This window comes from Nerophis lumbriciformis, linkage group LG20 (assembly GCF_033978685.3).
Source record: "Nerophis lumbriciformis linkage group LG20, RoL_Nlum_v2.1, whole genome shotgun sequence".
Taxonomy (NCBI): Eukaryota; Metazoa; Chordata; class Actinopteri; order Syngnathiformes; family Syngnathidae; genus Nerophis; species Nerophis lumbriciformis.
In genome coordinates this window covers 4,128,478-4,151,281 of record NC_084567.2, presented here as the reverse complement: position 1 = coordinate 4,151,281, position 22,804 = coordinate 4,128,478, and the positions used below count along the sequence as shown (strand labels likewise).

General features: G+C 40.7%; 2 protein-coding genes across 2 annotated transcripts; both read right to left on the bottom strand.

Moving 5' to 3' along the window:
• Positions 1 to 2,093: 2,093 nt before the first annotated feature.
• On the bottom strand, positions 2,094 to 7,317 carry LOC133619228 (uncharacterized). The gene is made up of 2 exons (XM_061980169.2): positions 7,032 to 7,317; positions 2,094 to 4,138 (listed from the first exon to the last, which is right to left on the bottom strand). The coding sequence occupies exons 1-2, from the start codon at positions 7,135 to 7,137 to the stop codon at positions 3,000 to 3,002; spliced, it is 1,245 nt and encodes a 414-aa protein (XP_061836153.2). The 5' UTR covers positions 7,138 to 7,317; the 3' UTR covers positions 2,094 to 2,999.
• Positions 7,318 to 10,364: 3,047 nt separating this feature from the next.
• On the bottom strand, positions 10,365 to 22,369 carry LOC133619218 (uncharacterized). Its single transcript, XM_061980155.2, has 2 exons — positions 22,078 to 22,369; positions 10,365 to 12,405 (listed from the first exon to the last, which is right to left on the bottom strand). The coding sequence occupies exons 1-2, from the start codon at positions 22,181 to 22,183 to the stop codon at positions 11,105 to 11,107; spliced, it is 1,407 nt and encodes a 468-aa protein (XP_061836139.2). The 5' UTR covers positions 22,184 to 22,369; the 3' UTR covers positions 10,365 to 11,104.
• Between the last annotated feature and the right edge of the window lie 435 nt (positions 22,370 to 22,804).

Sequence of the window (22,804 nt, the reverse complement as noted above, 5' to 3'; positions counted from 1 at the left end):
GCACTTTGGAAACATTTTTGTTATTTTAAATGCGTTATATAAATAAAGTGGATTGGATTGGATTGTAGGTCCCATTTATTTGTGCATCTGGTTTGTGGTAGAAATGTCTCATCTACACAAAAGGAAAAAGGCGATCCACATATGCAAATTCAATACAAATACAAATACAAAATCAAGCATATTTATATTCAAATCTCAAAAATATATTTACAAAGTACATGTTTATTTATACAAATTCTTGATTTATTTGTATGTCACATTTTTATATTTATACATTTTATTTGTATATATTTTCAAATCTCAAAAATATATTTACAAATATGCGTTTATTTGTACAAATTATTTATTAATAAATCACATTTGTATATTTATTAATATATGCATATGTATTAATATCATATTGATATATATAAGTTGATGTGAGACAATTCTACTTCCATACATTATCAGTGTTCAGGGGCGCCGAAAAGGGGGGGTAAAGGAGACGGATTCTAGGGGCCCATGATGGAGGGGGGCCCAGAGAGGCCCCTAATGATGATGAAATTATAATACAAATAATGACACTGTGTTGGGGGCCCTGTAAAGATTCTTTTCATGGGGCCCAAAATCCCTAGCGGCGCCCCTGTCAGTGTTACTCCCTCCGAGGTCTTAATCAAGGCTTAAGTCGTTTGTTTTTCTCACAGACATTTATTTCAGCCACGTCTTCTTCACGTTACCAACGATGCCAAAAAATAATGCCGAATGAAGTAATAAAATAAGCAAACAGAACTTACAATTATTCTGACATCCAAAAAAGAATGTGCACAATATGAACTTATCTTTATGCATTGTACCGTATTTTCCGCACTATTAGCCGCACCTAAAAACCACAAATTTACTCAAAAGCTGACAGTGCGGCTTATAACCCGGTGCGCTTTATATATGGATTAATATTAAGATTCATTTTCATAAAGTTTCGGTCTCGCAACTACGGTAAACAGCCGCCATCTTTTTTCCCCGTAGAAGAGGAAGTGCTTCTTCTTCTACGCAAGCAACCGCCAAGGTAAGCACCCGCCCCCATAGAACAGGAAGCGCTTCTTCTTCTACTGTAAGCAACCACCCGCCCGCGTAGAAGAAGAAGAAGCGCGCGGATATTACGTTTCATTTCCTTTGTGTGTTTACATCTGTAAAGACCACAAAATGGCGACAGGTTTCCGGTTCATGAAAAGACGCAATCTCTCCATCCGCACACGGACTACTATTTCACAGCAACTGCCTAAAGACTTTCAAGAAAAGCTGGCTACTTTCCGTGCATATTGTAAAAACAAGATAGCTGAAAAAAAGATCCGGCCAGAGAACATTATCAACATGGACGAGGTTCCACTGACTTTTGATATTCCTGTGAACCGCACTGTGGATACAACGGGAGCACTTACGGTGAATATTCGCACCACAGGGAATGAGAAGTCATCCTTCACTGTGGTTCTAGCTTGCCATGCTACTGGCCAGAAACTTCCACCCATGGTGATATTCAAAAGGAAGACCTTGCCAAAAGAGACCTTTCCAGCCGGCGTCATCATAAAAGCTAACTCGAAGGGATGGATGGATGAAGAAAAGATGAGCGAGTGGTTAAGGTAAGTTTATGCGAAGAGGCCGGGTGGCTTTTTTCACGCAGCTCCGTCCATGTTGATATACGACTCCATGCGCGCCCACATCACGCTGGTTTTTAATATATTATTAAAGTTTGACTGACCTATCTGACTGTTTTTTTGACATTCCTTTAGCGCAGTTAGATGCGGCTTACAACACGGGGCGGCTTATAGGTGGACAAAGTTTTGAAATATGCCGTTCATTGAAGGCGCGGCTTATAACCCAGGGCGCCTTATGGTGCGGAAAATACGGTATTTATTTATTCTCACCAACTATGACATTATATATCAAATATACATGTTGCTTCTGTCAGCAGCTACACTGACATTGATGTGTCTCTGACAACTGAACACATTTTTATAACTTATAACAAAATGTGTTTATACAGTAACCTGCTCACATGAGTCAGATTACAGCAGGGGTGTCAAACTCATTTTAGCTCAGGGGCCGCATGGAGGAAAATCTATTTCCACGTGGGCGGGACGGGTAAAATCATGGCATGATAACTTAAAAATACAACATGACAAAGTCAAAGAGTAAAAGTTGGCAGTTTGTTATGCAAACAGTTACCCAGCATCACTTATGCGTCGACGTCAGTTTTGATACATGTCAACTTTGCAGTGAAAAAGGGTGTAGTGCAGGTTTTTGAGCGTGCACAAACTTGACACATTATTAATTGTTCATATGTCTCTGATTTGCACATCAATCAGTCTGAGGAGTAAAAGTTGGCACTTCTTGGGATTCATTAATTGAGAAGATTATTGACATCTTAAATAATTGAATCCATGTAATAATTTAAAAAGGCAAATGAATGGCACAAAAAGCCAAAAGGCTTGTTTCCATTGTGGTCCATTGTGGGAACTGTTACCCAGCATCACTTTTGCGTCAACGTCAGTTTTGATACATCATAACTTTGCCGTGAAAAAGGGTGTAGTGCAGGTTTTGGAGCGTGCGCAAACTTGACACATGAGGCCCCAGGTCCCTGGACTGAAGAAGGAGTAACCAAGCACTTGAAGCATCATCTATCTTACTGTTCAGGAAGGTTTCAGATACAGAGAAGACATGGGGTCATGAGTAGATAAGATTATGCTCCAAATAATCCAAGTTTGTATGAATACCTCAGATATTTGTGAAAGAAGCAGTGAGGAGGTCCTGGGTAGGGTGGATGTCACCACATATGAGCAACATACCACAAACTAAACAGCTAATTGGTTATTTCCCCTTGTGTGTTTTTACGTGTTTTACTGTGTCTGCATTATGTGTGAACCTTTTACAGCACACTGAACAACTAAATAGTTTTTCTCCAGTGTGTGTTCTCGTGTCGACACAGAAAACTGGTTTGATGAAAGTTTTTACCACAAACTGAACAATTAAATTGTCTTAGTCCAGTGTGTTCTCATGTGTCGAGTCAATATTCTCTTAACAGAAAAGCTTTTGCCACAAACTGAACACTTATATGGTTTTTCATCTTGGTGTGTTCTCATGTGTTTAATCAAACTGCACTTAACGGAAAAGCTTTTGCTACAAACTGAACAACTAAATGGTTTTTCACCAGTGTGTGTTTTCATGTGTTGAGTCAAATAGCTATTTTGAGAAAAGCCATTGCCACAAACTGAACAATTAATGGGTTTTTCACCTGTGTGTGTTCTCATGTGTTCAGCCAAATTTCTCTTAACAGAACAGCTTTTACCACAAACTGAACAATTAAATGGTTTTTCACCTGTGTGTGTTCTCATGTGTTGAGTCAAATTGCTATTTAGAGAAAAGCTGTTGCCACAAACTGAACACTTAAATGGTTTTTCACCTGTGTGTGTTCTCATGTGTTGAGTCAAATTGCTATTTAGAGAAAAGCTGTTGCCACAAACTGAACACTTAAATGGATTTTCACCTGTGTGTGTTCTCATGTGTTGAGTCAAATTGCTATTTTGAGAAAAACTGTTGCCACAAACTGAACAACTGAATGGTTTTTCTCCTGTGTGTGTTCTCATGTGTTCAGTCAAACCAAAATTTCGAGAAAACCTTTTGCCACAAACTGAACAACTGAATGGTTTTTCACCTGTGTGTGTTCTCATGTGTCGAGTCAAACTGCTCTTTTTAGTAAAACTTTCAGCACAAACCGAGCAGCTCAAACATGTTTCACCTCTCTTCTTTGTAGAGCATTCAGAGTGTTTGTTGTCAGTGTGAGTCCTCATATCACCTTCACAGTCTTTATCGCTGCTCAAAGGTTCTTCAACCTCGTCTTCAGCCTCACTATCTGATAGTGGAGCTAAGAGGTTGTCTACTTGTGGTTTCTCTTCATCATCTTCAGTCTTCACAGAGAGAATACTCAGTGGAAACTTGGTGTAATCAGCTTCCTCTCGTCCTAGAAGACACTCTCCCTCCTGAGTGATGCAGAGTTCCTCCTCTTCCTTTTTAATGCAGGGTGGTTGTGGAGTCTCCTGCTTCAAAGTGGAGCTCCCCCCTAACTGAGGGGAAACTTCTTCTGGATTACCGATCAGCTGCTGGACGTCTGCAAGACACAAACAACAAAATCACACTTTCTTCTATGTACTGTATGTGTGTGTAGTAGGGTTGTACAGTATACTGCTACTAATAAAGTATTGTGGTACTAATCAAGTGAAATTGGTACTATACCACCTTTGAAAAGACGTCCACAGTTTCCAAAACCAATTTGAAATGTGGACTTGTCAGACCACAGAACACTTTTACACGTTGCATCAGTCCATCTTAGATGAGCTCGGACCCAGCAAAGCCGGCGGCGTTTCTGGGTGTTGTTGATAAATAGCTTTTGCAGTGCATAGTAGAGTTTTAACTTGCACTTACAACTGTAGTGACTGACAGTGGTTTTCTGAAGTGTTCCTGAGCCCATGTGGTGATATCCTGTACACACTGATGTGGTCCAAGGTCACGGGTATTCAATGTTACGTGCGGTGATTTCTCCAGATTCTCTGAACCTTTTGATGATATTATAGACCTTAGATGGTGAAATCCCTAAATTCTCTGCAATAGCTGGTTGAGCAATGTTGTTCCTAAACTGTTCAACAATTTGCTCACATATTTGTTCTCAAAGTGGTGACCCTCCCCCCATCCTTGTTTGTGAATGACTGAGCATTTCATGGAAGCTGCTGTTATACCCAATCATGGCACCCACCTGTTCCCAATTTGCCTGTTCAATTGTGGGATTTTTTTGCCACTTGTGCCAACTTTTTTGAAACATGTTGCAGTCATCAAATTCCAAATGAGCTAATATTTGCAAAAAATAACAAAGTTTTCCGGTTTGAAGGTTAAATATCTTGTTTTTGCAGTCTATTCAATTGAATATAGATTAAAAGGGATTTGCAAATCATTGTATTCTCTTTTTATTTACCATTTACACAACGTGCCAACTTCACTGCTTTTGGGGTTTGTAGATACGTAGACGCGCACACAGCTGCTTGGCTTGATGCCAAATATTAGCACGGTTAAAACTGCCCAATTAGCAGTCAACTAATGCAAGTGAAATGACTACATTTTCTAACAAATTCCTACCATTTGTGTTTTGTCTTTAATAAATGTGTTTTACCTGCTACATGGCTTATCTGTGTACATGTAGTCATAGTTTTGTTTTTAGTACTTCATTAATAATTGTATTTTTCTTCAAGCACAGACCAGGAGTGGCAAACATAAATTAAGAATAACTTTATATAATGTCAGTAAAACTTTCTGTTCTATTCTAATCTAATCCTTGATTATAGCAGACTATATGTAATATGGAAAATTGTAAATTGTTATTTGAGTGCAAAAAGAAAAGCCCAATGTGTTTAATGCCTTTTAATTTATATTTTAACCTTGTAAAATTGTTCTTTGACTGTGAGTGTTTAATGTAGTGTAAGATGTTCTGTTAAAATAAAGCCAATATTGACATTTTTCGTAGTCCCTTTTATTTGTAAAAGTATCTATACATTTAGTACCGGTACTAAATGATTGGTATGGGGACAACCCTAGTGTGTAGTGTTTCATGGCCATTCATTTAGTGCCTTGCCAGAATGATGGATCAATGTTTACATGACTTGTCATAGACTCAGAAAAGTTCAGCTAGAATCACAGAAAGTAGAAAACATCTGCTGCCATGGACATTAGGATACTCGAAACTAACAGGGGGAAAAAAGTCAATATTGAAATACATCGCAAAACTAAAAAAGATAATATCTATCTGAAAGAAGTCAGTAAATAAGAAGTAGAGAACTTTTTTAGATATTAAATGCAAGAAATTGGATCCACTTTCTAAACAACTGCAATGATCATTTTATTTACTTTGTTTTTGACACAATTTGTCCAATAAATAATAACTGTCAACAAGTATACATTTATACAACATTAATTTTGAGTAGTTTTTTGAATTTTTCAGTGACTTTGTAAAAATGTCAGTAAAACTCCATGTCACAATATTACAATAGACTATTGTATCGTGACTCAAGTACCGTGATACATAGTTTATCATGAAGTCCTTTCCAATACCTCGTCTAGAGCTGGACAATTATGGCAAAACATAATAATCACGATTATTTTGAGGGATTTTGGAATCACGATAAATAACTGAATTATTTATTAATTTGATATCGTAAAAACAGCATCACCAAAACTCAATTTTAAATAAAATCTAAAAGAACAGCCAGATATACATTTGTAACAAATAAATAACACGTAAAATAAAAATCATAGTAACAATAAATTAAAATGAAAAACTAATCTAATTAAGGTTTTCTGTTTTAATTTTTCTGAATTCCGTTTCTTGAATATTCGTGTCACACCCTGGTGAAAGTTGTCTTTTTGAATTTGGGGCTTTTTTTTATTTCAGGCACAATTTTAACATAAACTATCTGTTATTAAAACATATCATACCATACCACCACCAAAGGAATTCAATACAACTTTTTTAGAAAAGCAAGAAGATAAGAACTAGAAATAAATACAAATATTTAAAGGGGCTCACATGTTTGTAACTTGCTGTCAGTTACATTTTTCAAACCAAAAATATGACAAAAACACTACCAGCTATCTTATTTTACCATTAGTGTTTGAACAAAGCATACATTTTTTATTGTCTTGTTCTTTATTACCTCCAATCCTCTGCACGTTGATGTAGACATGTGGTCCAGTCTTCTCTTCACATCTCTTACTCTTCCCCAACATCTCTTCTTTCACATCATTCTTTTCTTTACACAAGCGCTTGTTTTGCTCTTCCACTTTCTTCATTTGACTTTTGCATTCTTTCATCTCCTCTGATGTGAACTCCACTGCCTTCTTCAAGCTAACAATCATGGCGGCGCTTTCTTTACATTCTTCAACAAGGTCGGCTCATTTACACTTTAAGGGCTTGAAATTCAAATAGCTTTCAAATGACAAAACTTCAAGTCACTCACCTTCATCTTTCGTCTTTATCTCCGTTGGTGATTTGCTGGAAGTTGATTCTCTTTCATGTTCTCTTTTAGCGGACGTCGCCATCTTAGCATAGCAGTAGTCGTCCATCTTCTATCACGTCTTCAATCTTCACTTCACATATCGCTCCAAACTCAATGCACGTTTCGTGGCTTTGGAAAATACCAATTGAGATATTTGTTGCTATATTTGCTGTGAATCATATGACTTTAAGATCGGGAATTCGAAGAATCTCCGAACAACCATAGCATGCGGTCTTCCTCTTTTTGCTTGGCTTCAAGTACATTTGCGCATGCGCTAGAAGCCCGCCACTTCTGTTTCCTACTCCACAGCAGTGGTTTTTCAAAATAAAGGCATTTTATTCTTGTTTTAAAACAATGGTTAGCAAACGTATCTAACATCAAATAATGGACAACTACTGTTTGAAAATAAAAAAATATATACAGGTAAAAGCCAGTAAATTAGAATATTTTGAAAAACTTGATTTATTTCAGTAATTGCATTCAAAAGGTGTTACTTGTACATTATATTTATTCATTGCACACAGACTGATGCATTCAAATGTTTATTTCATTTAATTTTGATGATTTGAAGTGGCAACAAATGAAAATCCAAAATTCCGTGTGTCACAAAATTAGAATATTACTTAAGGCTAATACAAAAAAGGGATTTTTAGAAATGTTGGCCAACTGAAAAGTATGAAAATGATAAATATGAGCATGTACAAAACTCAATACTTGGTTGGAGCTCCTTTTGCCTCAATTACTGCGTTAATGCGGCGTGGCATGGAGTCGATGAGTTTCTGGCACTGCTCAGGTGTTATGAGAGCCCAGGTTGCTCTGATAGTGGCCTTCAACTCTTCTGCGTTTTTGGGTCTGGCATTCTGCATCTTCCTTTTCACAATACCCCACAGATTTTCTATGGGGCTAAGGTCAGGGGAGTTGGCGGGCCAATTTAGAACAGAAATACCATGGTCCGTAAACCAGGCACGGGTAGATTTTGCGCTGTGTGCAGGCGCCAAGTCCTGTTGGAACTTGAAATCTCCATCTCCATAGAGCAGGTCAGCAGCAGGAAGCATGAAGTGCTCTAAAACTTGCTGGTAGACGGCTGCGTTGACCCTGGATCTCAGGAAACAGCAGTATGGCAAAAGCTACGGTGGAGTTTGGTGTGGCTGGTCTGCCCTGCATGGCGCACACTTTGCAGCTTGCAGTGAACAGAGGTGCCCTGTCTCAACGCAGCATATCAGAAGCTCTGACTGACTGCTAGGCCACTTCAAGCACTCACCACTAGCTTGCAGCACATTTGTTACACTCATACAAATACGTTAGAGCAGGGCAGATTGAGCCCAGTTTATAATTCCCTGTTATACAGTATACCAGGCAGTCTACTAAAGGAGGACTATGTTATTGTTTACATTATGACTCTAGTATACTCTGGACTAGGGATGTCCCGATCCAGGTTTTCGCACTTCCGATCCGATACCGATATTGTTTTTGCATTTCCGATCTGATACCGATACTGACCGATACCGATACTGACCGATACTGGCCTATCCGAGCATGTATTAAAGTTTAAAGTTATTTAGCCTACTTAGTTGCCAGAATAATGTTGAAAAGGGTTTTAGTACTCTTGATAACAACTAGCCAGCTGAATTAGGGGAGTTTGAATAATACACAATGGTTGGTAACAAGAAACTGACCTGTTTATTCAAGGATAAACACAAAATAGACAAATTTATACATGACAAACAGAAATGGCATCATTGAACTAGGGCTGGGCGATATGGCCTTTTTTTAATATTGCCATATTTTAAGGCCATATTGCGATACACAATATATATCTCGATATTTTGCCTTAGCCTTGAATGAACACTTGATGCATATAATCACAGCAGTATGATGATTCTATGTGTTTTGATTGATTGATTGAGACTTTTATTAGTAGGTTGCACAGTGAAGTACATATTCCGTACAATTGACCACTAAATGGTAACACCCCAATAAGTTTTTCAACTTGTTTAAGTCGGGGTCCACTTAAATTGATTCATGATACAGATATATACTATCAGATATATACTATCATCATAATACAGTCATCACATAAGATAATCACATTGAATTATTTACATTATTTATAATCCAGGGTGTGGAGGGGGGCGCCGGATGTAAGTGTCAAAAAGACAGCCGAAAGAGTTTGATATGAGAATAAATCTAAAGTTAAAATATAGGGTAGAAATGCACCCATTTGCAGGAAATGTAGTCTTGATTTTCAAAATTTTCTTCCAAGGCTTGCATGTCTACATTAAAACATTCTTCTTCATACTGCATTAATATATGCTACTTTTAAACTTTCATGCAGAGAAGGAAATCACAACTAAAAAAATCACTAATTTTTTCATACGGTGTTGATGTGGAAATGTTTGCCTCGGCATTTTGATGGTGTGGACGTGTGGCACCGAATGGAGATAAGCGTCTCGACAGACGTCACAATATTTGAACAATGATGACGAAAACTGTTTTCTCTGTCGTGTCCGTGTGTCGAAAATTGTTATGCGCTTATTTTTTTATTTGATTTTGTGCGTGGCATAGATTTGCTATGCGCAGAGGACGCTTAAACAGTGCGCAATTGCACAGGCGAGCACCTTAGAGGGAGCGTTGCTCGCACGGCTGCGCTAGCATCACAGCTAACGTTAGCCATGCTGCTACCTCTCTGCTCGGGGAGGACGTATACGTATGTGACGTATGTCGTGACAGTATGTGACGTATGACGTGACAGTATGTGACGTATGACGTGACAGTATGTGACGTATGACGTGACAGTATGTGACGTATGACGTGACAGTATGTGACGTATGACGTGACAGTATGTGACATATGACGTGACAGTATGTGACGTATGACGAGACAGTATGTGACGTGTGTAAGAAGGTGCACTTGCTGTCTGTGAGAGGGAGACACAGTAAAGAGTGAGAAGAGCCTGTCGTGTAATTTCAGCAGCTAAAAGCAACTGCGTGAGAATGCACAGACCTGTGGATGTGTTGAAGGTGTGCTGGAAAATGCGGAACGGAAATTACGGAGCAGCAGAAAAGTGGAATGTATTATTTAAATCGGTGCGTTGGAAAACACGGACCGGAGTTTTTTTTAAACTGGATCTGGATCGGCATTTTCCCATGCTTTGCCGATACGCAATTTTTGGCAAATATCGGCAGCCGATCCGATATTTGGATCGGATCGGCTGCCGATATTTGCCAAAAATTGCGTCCCTAATATGTATATATATATATATATTTCCTTTAATAAAAACTGTGTACCTCTTGCTTGGTATACTTACTCGCCCGTGAACAAACTATTTGCTTGCCTAACAGAATTGAAATTGCGACATCCAGTGGACACATTTAGTACAGCAGTTTCTGTCATATAAAAATGCAGCTGACTTTTACTCTTAACAAACTAATCTCACGGGCTGGATTGAACCGGTTATGCCCGAATGTCGAGGGAGGTGGGGGTTGGGTTGTGGGTGTTGGGGATTAATTGTTCATATGTCTCTGATTTGCACATCAATCAGTTTGAGTAGTAAAAGTTGGCACTTTTTGGGATTGATTAATTAAGAAGTTTATTGACATCTTAAAGAATTGAATCCATGTCATAATTTAAAAAGGCAAATGGATGGCGCAAAAAGTCAAAAGGCTTGTTTCCATTGTGGTCCATTGTTACCCAGCATCACTTATGCGTCAACGTCAGTTTTGATACATGTCAACTTTGCCGTGAAAAAGGGTGTAGTGCAGGTTTTTGAGCGTGCACAAACTTGACACATGAGGCCCCAGGTCCCTGGACTGAAGAAGGAATACCCAGGCACTTGAAGCATCATCTATCTTACTGTTCAGGAAGGTTTCAGATACGGAGAAGACATGGGGTCATGAGTGGATAAGATTTTGCTTCAACTAATCCAAGTTTGTATGAAAACCTCAGATATTTGTGAAAGAAGCAGTGAGGAGGTCCTGGGTAGGGTGGATGTCGCCACATATGAGCAACATACCACAAACTAAACAGCTAATTGGTTATTTTCCCTTGTGTGTTCTTATGTGTTTTACTGCATCTGCATTATGTGTGAACCTTTTACAGCACACTGAACAACTAAATGGTTTTCCTCCAGCGTGTGTTCTCATGTGTCGACACAAAGAGTTGTTATGAGGAAAGCTTTTGCCACAAACTGAACAGTAAAAATGTTTTTCTCCTGTGTGTGTTCTCATGTGTTGAGTCAAAGAGCCATTTTGAGAAAAGCTGTTGCCACAAACTGAACAATTAAATGGTTTTTCACCTGTGTGTGTTCTCATGTGTTGAGTCAAAGAGCTATTTTGTGAAAAGCTTTTGTCACAAACTGAACAATTAAATGGTTTTTCACCTGTGTGTGTTGTCATGTGTTTAGTCAAATCGCTATTTTGAGAAAAGCTTTTACCACAAACTGAACAATAAAATGGTTTTTCACCTGAGTGTGTTCTCATGTGTTGAGTCAAAGAGCTATTTTGAGAAAAGCTTTTGCTGCAAACTGAACAATTAAATGTCTTTTCTCCTGTGTGTGTTCTCATGTGTCGAGTCATATGGCTATTTTGAGAAAAGCTTTTGCCACAAACTGAACATTTAAATGTTTTTTCACCTGTGTGTGTTTTCATGTGTCGAGTCAAGAGAAAATTCCGAGAAAATACTTTGCCACAAACTGAACAATTAAATGTTTTTTCACCTGTATGTGTTCTCGTGTGTTGAGTCAAATAGCACTTAACATAAAAGCTTTTAGCACAAACTGAACAATAAAATGGTTTATCTCCTGTGTGTGTTCTCATGTGTTGAGTCACATGGCTATTTTGAGAAAAGCTGTTGCAACAAACTGAACACTTAATTGGTTTCTCACCTGTGTGTGTTCTCATGTGTTCAGTCAAACTGCTCTTTTTAGTAAAACTTTCAGCACAAACTGAGCAGATCAAACATGTTTTACCTCTCTTCTTTGTAGAGCATTCAGAGTGTTTGTTGTCAGTGTGAGTCCTCATATCACCTTCACAGTCTGTATCGCTGCTCAAAGGTTTTTCAACCTCGTCTTCAGCCTCACTATCTGATAGTGGAGCTAAGAGGTTGTCTGCTTGTGGTTTCTCTTCATCATCTTCAGTCTTCACAGAGAGAATATTCAGTGGAAACTTGGTGTAATCAGCTTCCTCTCGTCCTAGAAGACACTCTCCCTCCTGAGTGATGCAGAGTTCCTCCTCTTCCTTTTTAATGCAGGGTGGTTGTGGAGTCTCCTGCTTCAAAGTGGAGCTCCCCCCTAACTGAGGGGAAACTTCTTCTGGATTACCGATCAGCTGCTGGACGTCTGCAAGACACAAACAACAAAAACACACTTTCTTCTATGTACTGTATGTGTGTGTAGTAGGGTTGTACAGTATACTGCTACTAATAAAGTATTGTGGTACTAATCAATTGAAATCGGTACTATAGCACCTTTGAAAAGTACCGGTACCGTTCTTTCATCTGAATGAAATGATGGTGACTACAGAGCGGAGGCGCATGATGTTGAGTGTGTCAAAACGCACACACAAAGTGCATACAAGCAATAACATGGTGGAGAGGAAGAAAGGCAACAAAGGACAATTCTACTGGTTAATAAAGAGGGTGTGTGAAGTGCAATATGGGATCACAGACTGTGGCGATTTCTGAACTAAATGGCAAGATGGATCACATCATAGAGAGGCTTGCTGGATTGGAAAAAAATGGATTGAGAGCTGGCATGGATAATTAGAGAAGACAGGCCATGAAAATCTCTGCTCGCTTGGAAAACAACATTCCTAACCTACAATCTGACTCCCTCGCATGGCCTTGACGCTGCTCAAAAACAGAAGAAAGGCTGTTGGGAAACATCCCCGAAGGACACCTCAGCGAGGGACGCTCTGACTACCCTCCCTCCCTCCTCAACAACACCTGGGAGTTGAACTTTGCTTGCACTGCCTGCAGAGCGACTCCGGCCGGGCCTATAGACACAACAACAGCTCACCTTGAACGATGGGGACACACACACAAACACACACATACACACACACACACACACACACAGCTTATTTCCCTTGGGGCAATGGACAGAGCAGCGACTGGCCTTTGTGGCCCCTCACCCTCCCCTCTGTCGCAAGTTTTATTGATTAACGTCTTTATGTGTGCTATGGCTATGAGATTTTTTTCCTTGGCCTCAGTCTGGACCCCCGCCCTGCGTCCATTTTCCTGTGACGTCACATAGTGAAGCCAACACAAACAAACATGGCAGAAAGAACAGCAAGCTATAGCGACATTAGCTCGGATTCAGACTCTGATTTCAGCGGCTTAAGCGATTCAACAGATTACGCATGTATTGAAACGGATGGTTGTAGTGTGGAGGCAGGTAGCGAAAACCAAATTGAAGAAGAAACTGAAGCTATTGAGCCATATCGGTTTGAACCGTATGCAAGCGAAACCGACAAAAACGACACGACAGCCAGCGACACGGGAGAAAGCGAGGACGAATTCGGCGATCGCCTTCTAACCAACGATTGGTATGTGTTTGTTTGGCATTAAAGGAAACTAACAACTATGAACTAGGTTTACAGCATATGAAATACATTTGGCAACAACATGCACTTTGAGAGTGCAGACAGCCCAATTTTCATCAATTAATATATTCTGTAGACATACCCTCATCCGCGCTCTTTTCCTGAAAGCTGATCTGTCCAGTTTTGGAGTTGATGTCAGCAGGCCAGGGAAGCTAGGGTCGATATTCTTCTCTTGATCATCTTAGGTGGCATAAGGGACGGTGTGAGCCAAGACATCCAGGGGGTTTAGCTCGCTCGTCTGTGGGAACAAACTGCCGCCATTGCTTGCCGTGCTACCGAGGACCTTTGTCCCTGAATTGCTCACACACTCCGGCAGATTCAATGGGGGTCTGGCGGCAGATTTCTTTGACTTTATGGTTGGAAATGCATCTGCTTTGAGTGTCGCAGGATATCCACACATTCTTGCCATCTGTCGTAGCATAGCTTTCGTCGGTAAAGTGTGCGGAACAAACGTCCAATTTCTTGCCACTTTGGCATCTTTGGGCCACTGGTGCAACTTGAACTCGTCCCTGTTGGTGTTGTTACACCCTCCGACAACACACCGACGAGGCATGATGTCTCCAAGGTACGGAAAACAGTCGAAAAAAACGGAAAATAACAGAGCTGATTTGACTCGGTGTTTGAGAAAATGGCGGATTGCTTCCCGATGTGATGTCACAACGCTCTGAGAGCGAATATTAGAAAGGCGTTTAATTCGCCAAAATTCACCCATTTAGAGTTCGGAAATCGGTTAAAAAAATATATGGTCTTTTTTCTGCAACATCAAGGTATATATTGACGCTTACATAGGTCTGGTGATAATGTTCCCCTTTAAACTTTGCGCCTTTAACAATCCGGATGGTTCTTTTCCTCTTTGGTCCAGAGGACACGACGTCCACAGTTTCCAAAAACAATGTGAAATGTGGACTCGTCAGACCACAGAACACTTTTCCACTTTGTATCAGTCCATCTTAGATGAGCTCAGGCCCAGCGAAGCCGACGGCGTTTCTGGGTGTTGTTGATAAACGGTTTTCGCCTTGCATAGGAGAGTTTTAACTTGCACTTACAGAAGTAGCGACCAACTGTAGTTACTGACAGTGGGTTTCTGAAGTGTTCCTGAGCCCATGTGGTGATATCCTTTACACACTGATGTCGCTTGTTGATGCAGTACAGCCTGAGGGATTGAAGGTCACGGGCTTAGCTGCTTACGTGCAGTGATTTCTCCAGATTCTCTGAACCCTTTGATGATATTACGGACCGTAGATGGTGAAATCCCTAAATTCCTTGCTATAGCTGGTTGAGAAAGGTTTTTCTTAAACTGTTCAACAATTTGCTCATGCATTTGTTGACAAAGTGGTGACCCTCGCCCCATCCTTGTTTGTGAATGACTGAGCATTTCATGGAATCTACTTTTATACCCAATCATGGCACCCACCTGTTCCCAATTTGCCTGTTCACCTGTGGGATGTTCCAAATAAGTGTTTGATGAGCATTCCTCAACTTTATCAGTATTTATTGCCACCTTTCCCAACTTCTTTGTCACGTGTTGCTGGCATCAAATTCTAAAGTTAATGATTATTTGCAAAAAAAAAAAAATGTTTATGAGTTTGAACATCAAATATGTTGTCTTTGTAGCATATTCAACTGAATATGGGTTGAAAATGATTTGCAAATCATTGTATTCCGTTTATATTTACATCTAACACAATTTCCCAACTCATATGGAAACGGGGTTTGTAGTTTTGAAAGGGATTTGCAAATAATTGTATTCTATTTTTATTTAGCATTTACACATCGTGCCAACTTCACTGCTTTTGGGGTTTGTAGATACGTAGACGCGCACACAGCTGCTTAGTTTGATGCCAAATATTAGCAGAGTTAAAACTGCCCAATTAGCAGTCAACTAATGCAAGTGAAATGACTACATTTAGTAACAAATTTCTCAGAAAGTGTTTTAGTCTTATCTTATTCTGACGCAGTTTTGAGATGTTAGATTTCCTGTGCTCTTAATTTGGCGATCTCGTCTGAGACGTCATTTCCTGTTTGTAGCGTTTCTGCGTAATATGGGCTCTTGGGTGATTGTGTAAACAGCATTGTGTGCGTTCCTGACTGAAATGTAAGCATACGTCGAATATAGCACGGTTATTAATGCTAAAATGCCTGTAATGTGTTAGATGTAGCCTTAAACGAGTGTTTGTTTGCAACAATGTTTCTGCTTGACGATATAATTCGCCAGCTCAACTTTCGCCCTGTTAATACATCTTGTTACACAGTAGTTACCCTATCCTACCACTAGAGGGCGACATAGACCAAGTTTAAATCACTGTCTAAATCAACAGTGCTTATTCTCCATTCATCTCTAATGGACTGATTTAATAGTCCATGTACATTTGTTTGTATATTTGTTTTATAACAAAGTATATTATATTATATATAATATTATACATATCCTGTTGTATTATTGCATATTATATTGCCTAAATGTATCCTAATCATTATTTGTATGTGTTCCCTTTAGACCCCACACACACCTATACTACAATTGTTTAACTTCATCATTAAAGAGTGCCTGAAAGCCTCTCTGTGCCCTACTCTCTGACCGGAGTCCTTGTCCTAAGAAGATATCAGGCCAGCATTCCGCATCCAGAGTAACCTACTTATCACAAAATTCCTACCATTTGTGTTTTGTCTTTAATAAATGTGTTTTACCTGCTGCATGGCTTATCTGTGTACATGTAGTCATAATTTTGTTTTTAGTACTTACGGTAATTAATAATTGTATTTTTATTAAAGCACAGACCAGGAGTGGCCATCATAAATTAAGAAAGGGGAACATTATCACAATTTCAGAAGGGTTAAAACCATTAAAAATCAGTTCCCAGTGGCTTATTATATTTTTCGAAGTTTTTTTCAAAATTTTACCCATCACGCAATATCCCTAAAAAAAGCTTCAAAGTGCCTGATTTTAACCATCGTTATATACACCCGTCCATTTTCCTGTGACGTCACATAGTGAAGCCAACACAAACAAACATGGCGGAAAGAACAACAAGCTATAGCGACATTAGCTCGGATTCAGACTCGGATTTCAGCGGCTTAAGCGATTCAACAGATTACGCATGTATTGAAACGGATGGTTGTAGTGTGGAGGCAGGTAGCGAAAACCAAATTGAAGAAGAAACTGAAGCTATTGAGCCATATCGGTTTGAACCGTATGCAAGCGAAACCCACGAAAACGACACGACAGCCAGCGACACGGGAGAAAGCGAGGACAAATTTGGCGATCGCCTTCTAACCAACGATTGGTATGTGTTTGTTTGGCATTAAAGGAAACTAACAACTATGAACTAGGTTTACAGCATATGAAATACATTTGGCAACAACATGCACTTTGAGAGTGCAGACAGCCCGATTTTCATCAATTAATATATTCTGTAGACATACCCTCATGTCAGCAGGCCAGGGAAGCTAGGGTTGATATTCTTCTCTTGATCATCTTCGGGACGGTGTGAGCCAAGACATCCAGGAGGTTTAGCTCGCTCGTCTGCGGGAACAAACTGCCGCCATTGCTTGCCGTGCTACCGAGGTCCTTTGTCCCTGAATTGCTCACACACTCCGGCAGATTCAATGGGGGTCTGGCGGCAGATTTCTTTGACTTTATGGTTGGAAATGCATCTGCTTTGAGTGTCGCAGGATATCCACACATTCTTGCCATCTCTGTCGTAGCATAGCTTTCGTCGGTAAAGTGTGCGGAACAAACGTCCAATTTCTTGCCACTTTGGCATCTTTGGGCCACTGGTGCAACTTGAATCCGTCCCTGTTGGTGTTGTTACACCCTCCGACAACACACCGACGAGGCATGATGTCTCCAAGGTACGGAAAACAGTCCAAAAAATGGAAAATAACAGAGCTGATTTGACTCGGTGTTTGAGAAAATGGCGGATTGCTTCCCGATGTGACGCCACGTTGGGACTTCATCGCTCCGAGAGCGAATATTACAAAGGCGTTTAATTCGCCAAAATTCACCCATTTAGAGTTCGTAAATCGGTTAAAAAAATATATGGTCTTTTTTCTGCAACATCAAGGTATATATTGACGCTTACATAGGTCTGGTGATAATGTTCTCCTTTAAATTTTTATGAATTCCTTTTCTTTTTATGAATTCCTTTTCTTGAATATTCGTGTCACACAAAGTTGTCTTTTCGAATTTGGGGCTTTGTTTAATTTCAGGCACATTTTTAACATAAACTATCTGTTATTAAAACATATCATACCATACCACCACCAAAGGAATTCAATACAACTTTTTTAGAAAAACAAGAAGATAAGAACTAGAAATGAATACAAATATTTAAAGAGGCTCAGATGTTTGTAACTTGCTGTCAGTTACATTTTTCAAACCAAAAATATAACAAAAACACTACCAGCTATCTTATTTTACCATTAGTGTTTGAACACAGCATACATTTCTTATTTTCTTGTTCTTTATTACCAGTGTTGGGTTAGTTACTGAAAACCAGTAACTAGTTACTTTATTTCAAAAGTAACTCAGTTACTTACACCAAAAAGAAATGCGTTACTGTGAAAAGTAACTATTTAGTTATTTCTTTTTTTCTTTTTTTAAGGCTCCCATTAATGCCCTTTTAGCCTTCATTTCAGTACTGTTATTGCACTGGAGAATAATACAATGTGTTGATCAACTTGACATGCATTTGCATCACTGAACTCTGCTAAGCAATGTGCTCTACATACAACACACAAAGACAAAGATATGTTTCAAAGGGCCAATTTGTTTCAGGCCAGAACAAATTGACAAAACTATTTGAAATAGCTGCAACATAACATACATAAGTAACAAACAGCATAATAACAACATAGCTGTAAACCTGCCTTCACCCAAGGAAGGCACACATGACATACACAAAGTCACTGCTGCTGCTCACTGCTCCCCTCACTTCCCAGGGGGTGATCAAGGGTGATGGGTCAAATGCAGAGAATACTTTCGCCACACCTAGTGTGTGTGTGACAATCATTGGCACTTTAACTTTAAGTAGATGGGATCTTTGGTCCAAGACACAACTTATCCATCCATCCATTTTCTACCGCTTATTCCCTTCGGGGGCGCTGGAGCCTATCTCAGCTACAATCGGGCGAAAGGCGGGGTACACCCTGGACAAGTCGCCACCTCATCACAGGGCCAACACAGATAGACAGACAACATTCACACACTAGGGCCCATTTAGTGTTGCCAATCAACCAATCCCCAGGTGCATGTCTTTGGAGGTGGGAGGGGCCTATCCCCAGGTGCATGTCTTTGGAGGTGGGAGGGGCCTATCCCCAGGTGCATGTCTTTGGAGGTGGGAGGAAGCCGGAGTACCCGGAGGGAACCCACGCAGTCACGGGGAGAACATGCAAATTCCACAGAGAAAGATCCCGAGGCCGGGATTGAACTCACGACTACTCAGGACCTTCGTATTGTGAGGCAGACGCACAAACCCCTCTTCCACCGCGCTGCCAGACACAACTTACAATTAACTCAAATGTTCTTTTCTTTGTGCTCGACAAAAGAAAAGTAGTGAGAATGTCTCCATGTTAGGAAACTCAACTCCTGGCTTCGTTAGTTGTTATGAGAGTAGCGTGTGTGTGTGTGTGTGTGTGGACCTTTAAGATATGACAGCATGTGAGGTGAGTGACGTCAGTGAGTGAGTGGGCGAGAGAAGTGAGGGAGCGGCGTGCAAGACACCAATAAAGTCACAAAGTTGCAACAAACCGCCGGCCTCGTCATTCACCCTCAGCTGTAAAGTGAAGGTTGTTAGCCCCAAAGTACATAGGCCCTGGAGGAACGTCTCCCCTGCGCTCCTCTACTACGGTCTGGGAGGGCCCTGTCCCCCCCCCGCCCCCACCCACACAAAGCACGCCTTTTCTTTCCCTTGTGACAGAAGGACGACACCGCAGCGCTCCAATAAAACACACTCAGATCTTCTGTTTCTAGCCGATACTACATAAAAAAATAACGTAAAATTACGCAGTAACGCATCATGTAGTAACGGTAACTGAGTTACTGAGTATAAAAAAATAACGCGTTAGATTACAATCCATCCATCCATCCATTTTCTACCGCTTATTCCCTTTGGGGTCGCGGGGGGCGCTGGAGCCTATCTCAGCTACAATCGGGCGGAAGGCGGGGTACACCCTGGACAAGTCGTCACCTCCACAGAGAAAGATCCCGCGGCCGGGATTGAACTCACGACTACCCAGGACCTTCATATTGTGAGGCAGACGCACAAACCCCTCTTCCACCGTGCTGCCAGACACAACTCAAATGTTCTTTTCTTTGTGCTCGACAAAAGAAAAGTAGTGAGAATGTCTCCATGTTAGGAAACTCGACTTCTGGCTTCGTTAGTTGTTATGAGAGTAGCGTATGTGTGTGGGGACCTTTAAGATATGACAGCATGTGAGGTGAGTGACGTCAGTGAGTGAGTGGGCGAGAGAAGTGAGGGAGCGGCGTGCAAGACACCAATAAAGTCACAAAGTTGCAACAAACCGCCGGCCTCGTCATTCACCCTCAGCTGTAAAGTGAAGGTTGTTAGCCCCAAAGTACATAGGCCCTGGAGGAACGTCTCCCCTGCGCTCCTCTACTACGGTCTGGGAGGGCCCTGTCCCCCCCCCGCCCCCACCCACACAAAGCACGCCTTTTCTTTCCCTTGTGACACAGAAGGACGACACCGCAGCACTCCAATAAAACACACTCAGATCTTCTGTTTCTAGCCGATACTACCGTATTTTCCGCACTATAAGGCGCACCTAAAAACCACAAATTTTCTCAAAAGCTGACAGTGCGCCTTATAACCCGGTGCGCTTTATATATGGATAAATATTAAGATTCATTTTCATAAAGTTTCGGTCTCGCATCTTCGGTAAACAGCCGCCATCTTTTTTCCCCGTAGAAGAAGCGCGCGGTGCATGCTGGGATATGTGACGTTTCATTTCCATTTGTGTGTTTATGTAAAGACCCCAAAATGGCTCCTATTAAGTGTGTTGTCTGTCTAATTATAAATAATGCAGACGAGGCGTGTTAACTGAGTTCTCAACGTTTACTCACAGCGTGCTCATAACCACATTCTAACTGCCAGCATACAACAACGCTTCTCAGGGCTACCGCGCATGCTCGTCACTATCGTTGCATGCTGGGTAGTGTAGTTGTTATATTTGCTAGCTCATAACATCACATTAAGAGACACGCTTACGCGCTTAATTCAATACTCGCCGTCATTCCGGGTGGATTGACAAAAGACCTCCAGCCGCTAGATATTGGTGTCAACAGGGCATTCGAAGCTAGACTGCTAACTGCGTGGGAACAGTGGATGACAGAAGGCGAACACACGTCGTTCACCAAGACAGGGAGACAGGGAGACAGCGCCAGACGACATTTTGGATCCCACATTCGCCCAACTTTTCAATTCGGACAACGAAGGAGAATAATTCGAGGGATTTATGAATGAAGAATAACTTCAGAAAGTGAGCGTTATGTTTATTTTGTGTGTTGTGACATTAACGTTCGAGCAACATTATGTTGCTATTGCTCTGCACTATTTTGAATTTTACTATGTTTGTGATTGCACATTTGCGTACATTTTGGGAGTGAACAGAGTTGTTAGAACGCTGGTTTTTAATACATTATTAACGTTTGACTGACCTATCTGACTGTTTTTTTTGACATTCCTTTAGCGCAGTTAGATGCGGCTTACAACACGGGGCGGCTTATAGGTGGACAAAGTTTTGAAATATGCCGTTCATTGAAGGCGCGGCTTTTAACCCAGGGCGCCTTATGGTGCGGAAAATACGGTACATAAAAAATAACGTAAAATAACGCAGTAACGTATCATGTAGTAACGGTAACTGAGTTACTGAGTATAAAAAAATAACGGGTTAGATTACTAATTACCGCCAAAACTAACAGCGTTAGTCCCAACACTCTTTATGACCTCCAATCCTCTGCACGTTGATGTAGACATGTGGTCCAGTCTTCTCTTCACATCTCTTACTCTTCCCCAACATCTCTTCTTTCACATCATTCTTTTCTTTACACAAGCGCTTGTTTTGCTCTTCCACTTTCTTCATTTGACTTTTGCATTCTTTCATCTCCTCTGATGTGAACTCCACTGCCTTCTTCAAGCTAACAATCATGGCGGCTCTTTCTTTACATTCTTCAACAAGGTCGGCTCATTTACACTTTGAGGGCCTGAAATTCAAATAGCTTTCAATCCATCCATTTTCTACCGCTTATTCCCTTCGGGGTCGCTGGAGCCTATCTCAGCTACAATCGGGCGGAAGGCGGGGTACACCCTGGACAAGTCGCCATCTCATCGCAGGGCCAACACAGATAGACAGACAACATTCACACACTGACAAAACTTCAAGTCACTCACCTTCATCTTTCGTCTTTATCTCCGTTGGTGATTTGCTGGAAGTTGATTCTCTTTCATGTTCTCTTTTAGCGGACGTCGCCATCTTAGCATAGCAGTAGTCGTCCATCTTCTATCACGTCTTCAATCTTCACTTCACATATCGCTCCAAACTCAATGCACGTTTCGTGGCTTTGGAAAATACCAATTGAGATATTTGTTGCTATATTTGCTGTGAATCATATGACTTTAAGATCGTGAATTCGAAGAATCTCCGAACAACCATAGCATGCGGTCTTCCTCTTTTTGCTTGGCTTCAAGTACATTTGCGCATGCGCTAGAAGCCCGCCACTTCCGTTTCCTACTCCACAGCAGTGGAGTAGGAAACGGAAGGTTTTTCTGTTTGTGTTTCTGATGTTAAGTGCCTAAGATGGTAGTTATTGATTAGCAGTGTGATGAGGGCTTTCTGCTGGTGAGTGATTAGCACTACAGTTAGAGCCACCTATCGCTAGGTAGAAATGAGCAGTTTCACCAACATTTTTATGTGAAACCATATTACTAACTGTCTGGTGTTTGACAGGATTCATGGAAGTTTATTGTCATACCAGCACACGATACACATGAGATGGCACACAATTTAGTAGCACGTGAACAATAGGATTGGTCCTGGTGGAGATCTACACTCTTAGTGCTTCTCTTCTTTATTCAGAGTCATCATTTGACTTTCTAAAGCTTTTTAACTAAAACAACT

Bases quoted from the DNA above. Each gene is read 5' to 3' on its own strand.
- LOC133619228 (XM_061980169.2), bottom strand. From the start codon at position 7,137: ATGGACGACTACTGCTATGCTAAGATGGCGACGTCCGCTAAAAGAGAA. The intron at 4,139-7,031 runs GTGAGTGACTTG...TGTGTCTTGCAG, and splicing joins GATAAAGACGAAAGATGAAG to ACGTCCAGCAGCTGATCGGT.
- LOC133619218 (XM_061980155.2), bottom strand. From the start codon at position 22,183: ATGGACGACTACTGCTATGCTAAGATGGCGACGTCCGCTAAAAGAGAA. The intron at 12,406-22,077 runs GTGAGTGACTTG...TGTGTCTTGCAG, and splicing joins GATAAAGACGAAAGATGAAG to ACGTCCAGCAGCTGATCGGT.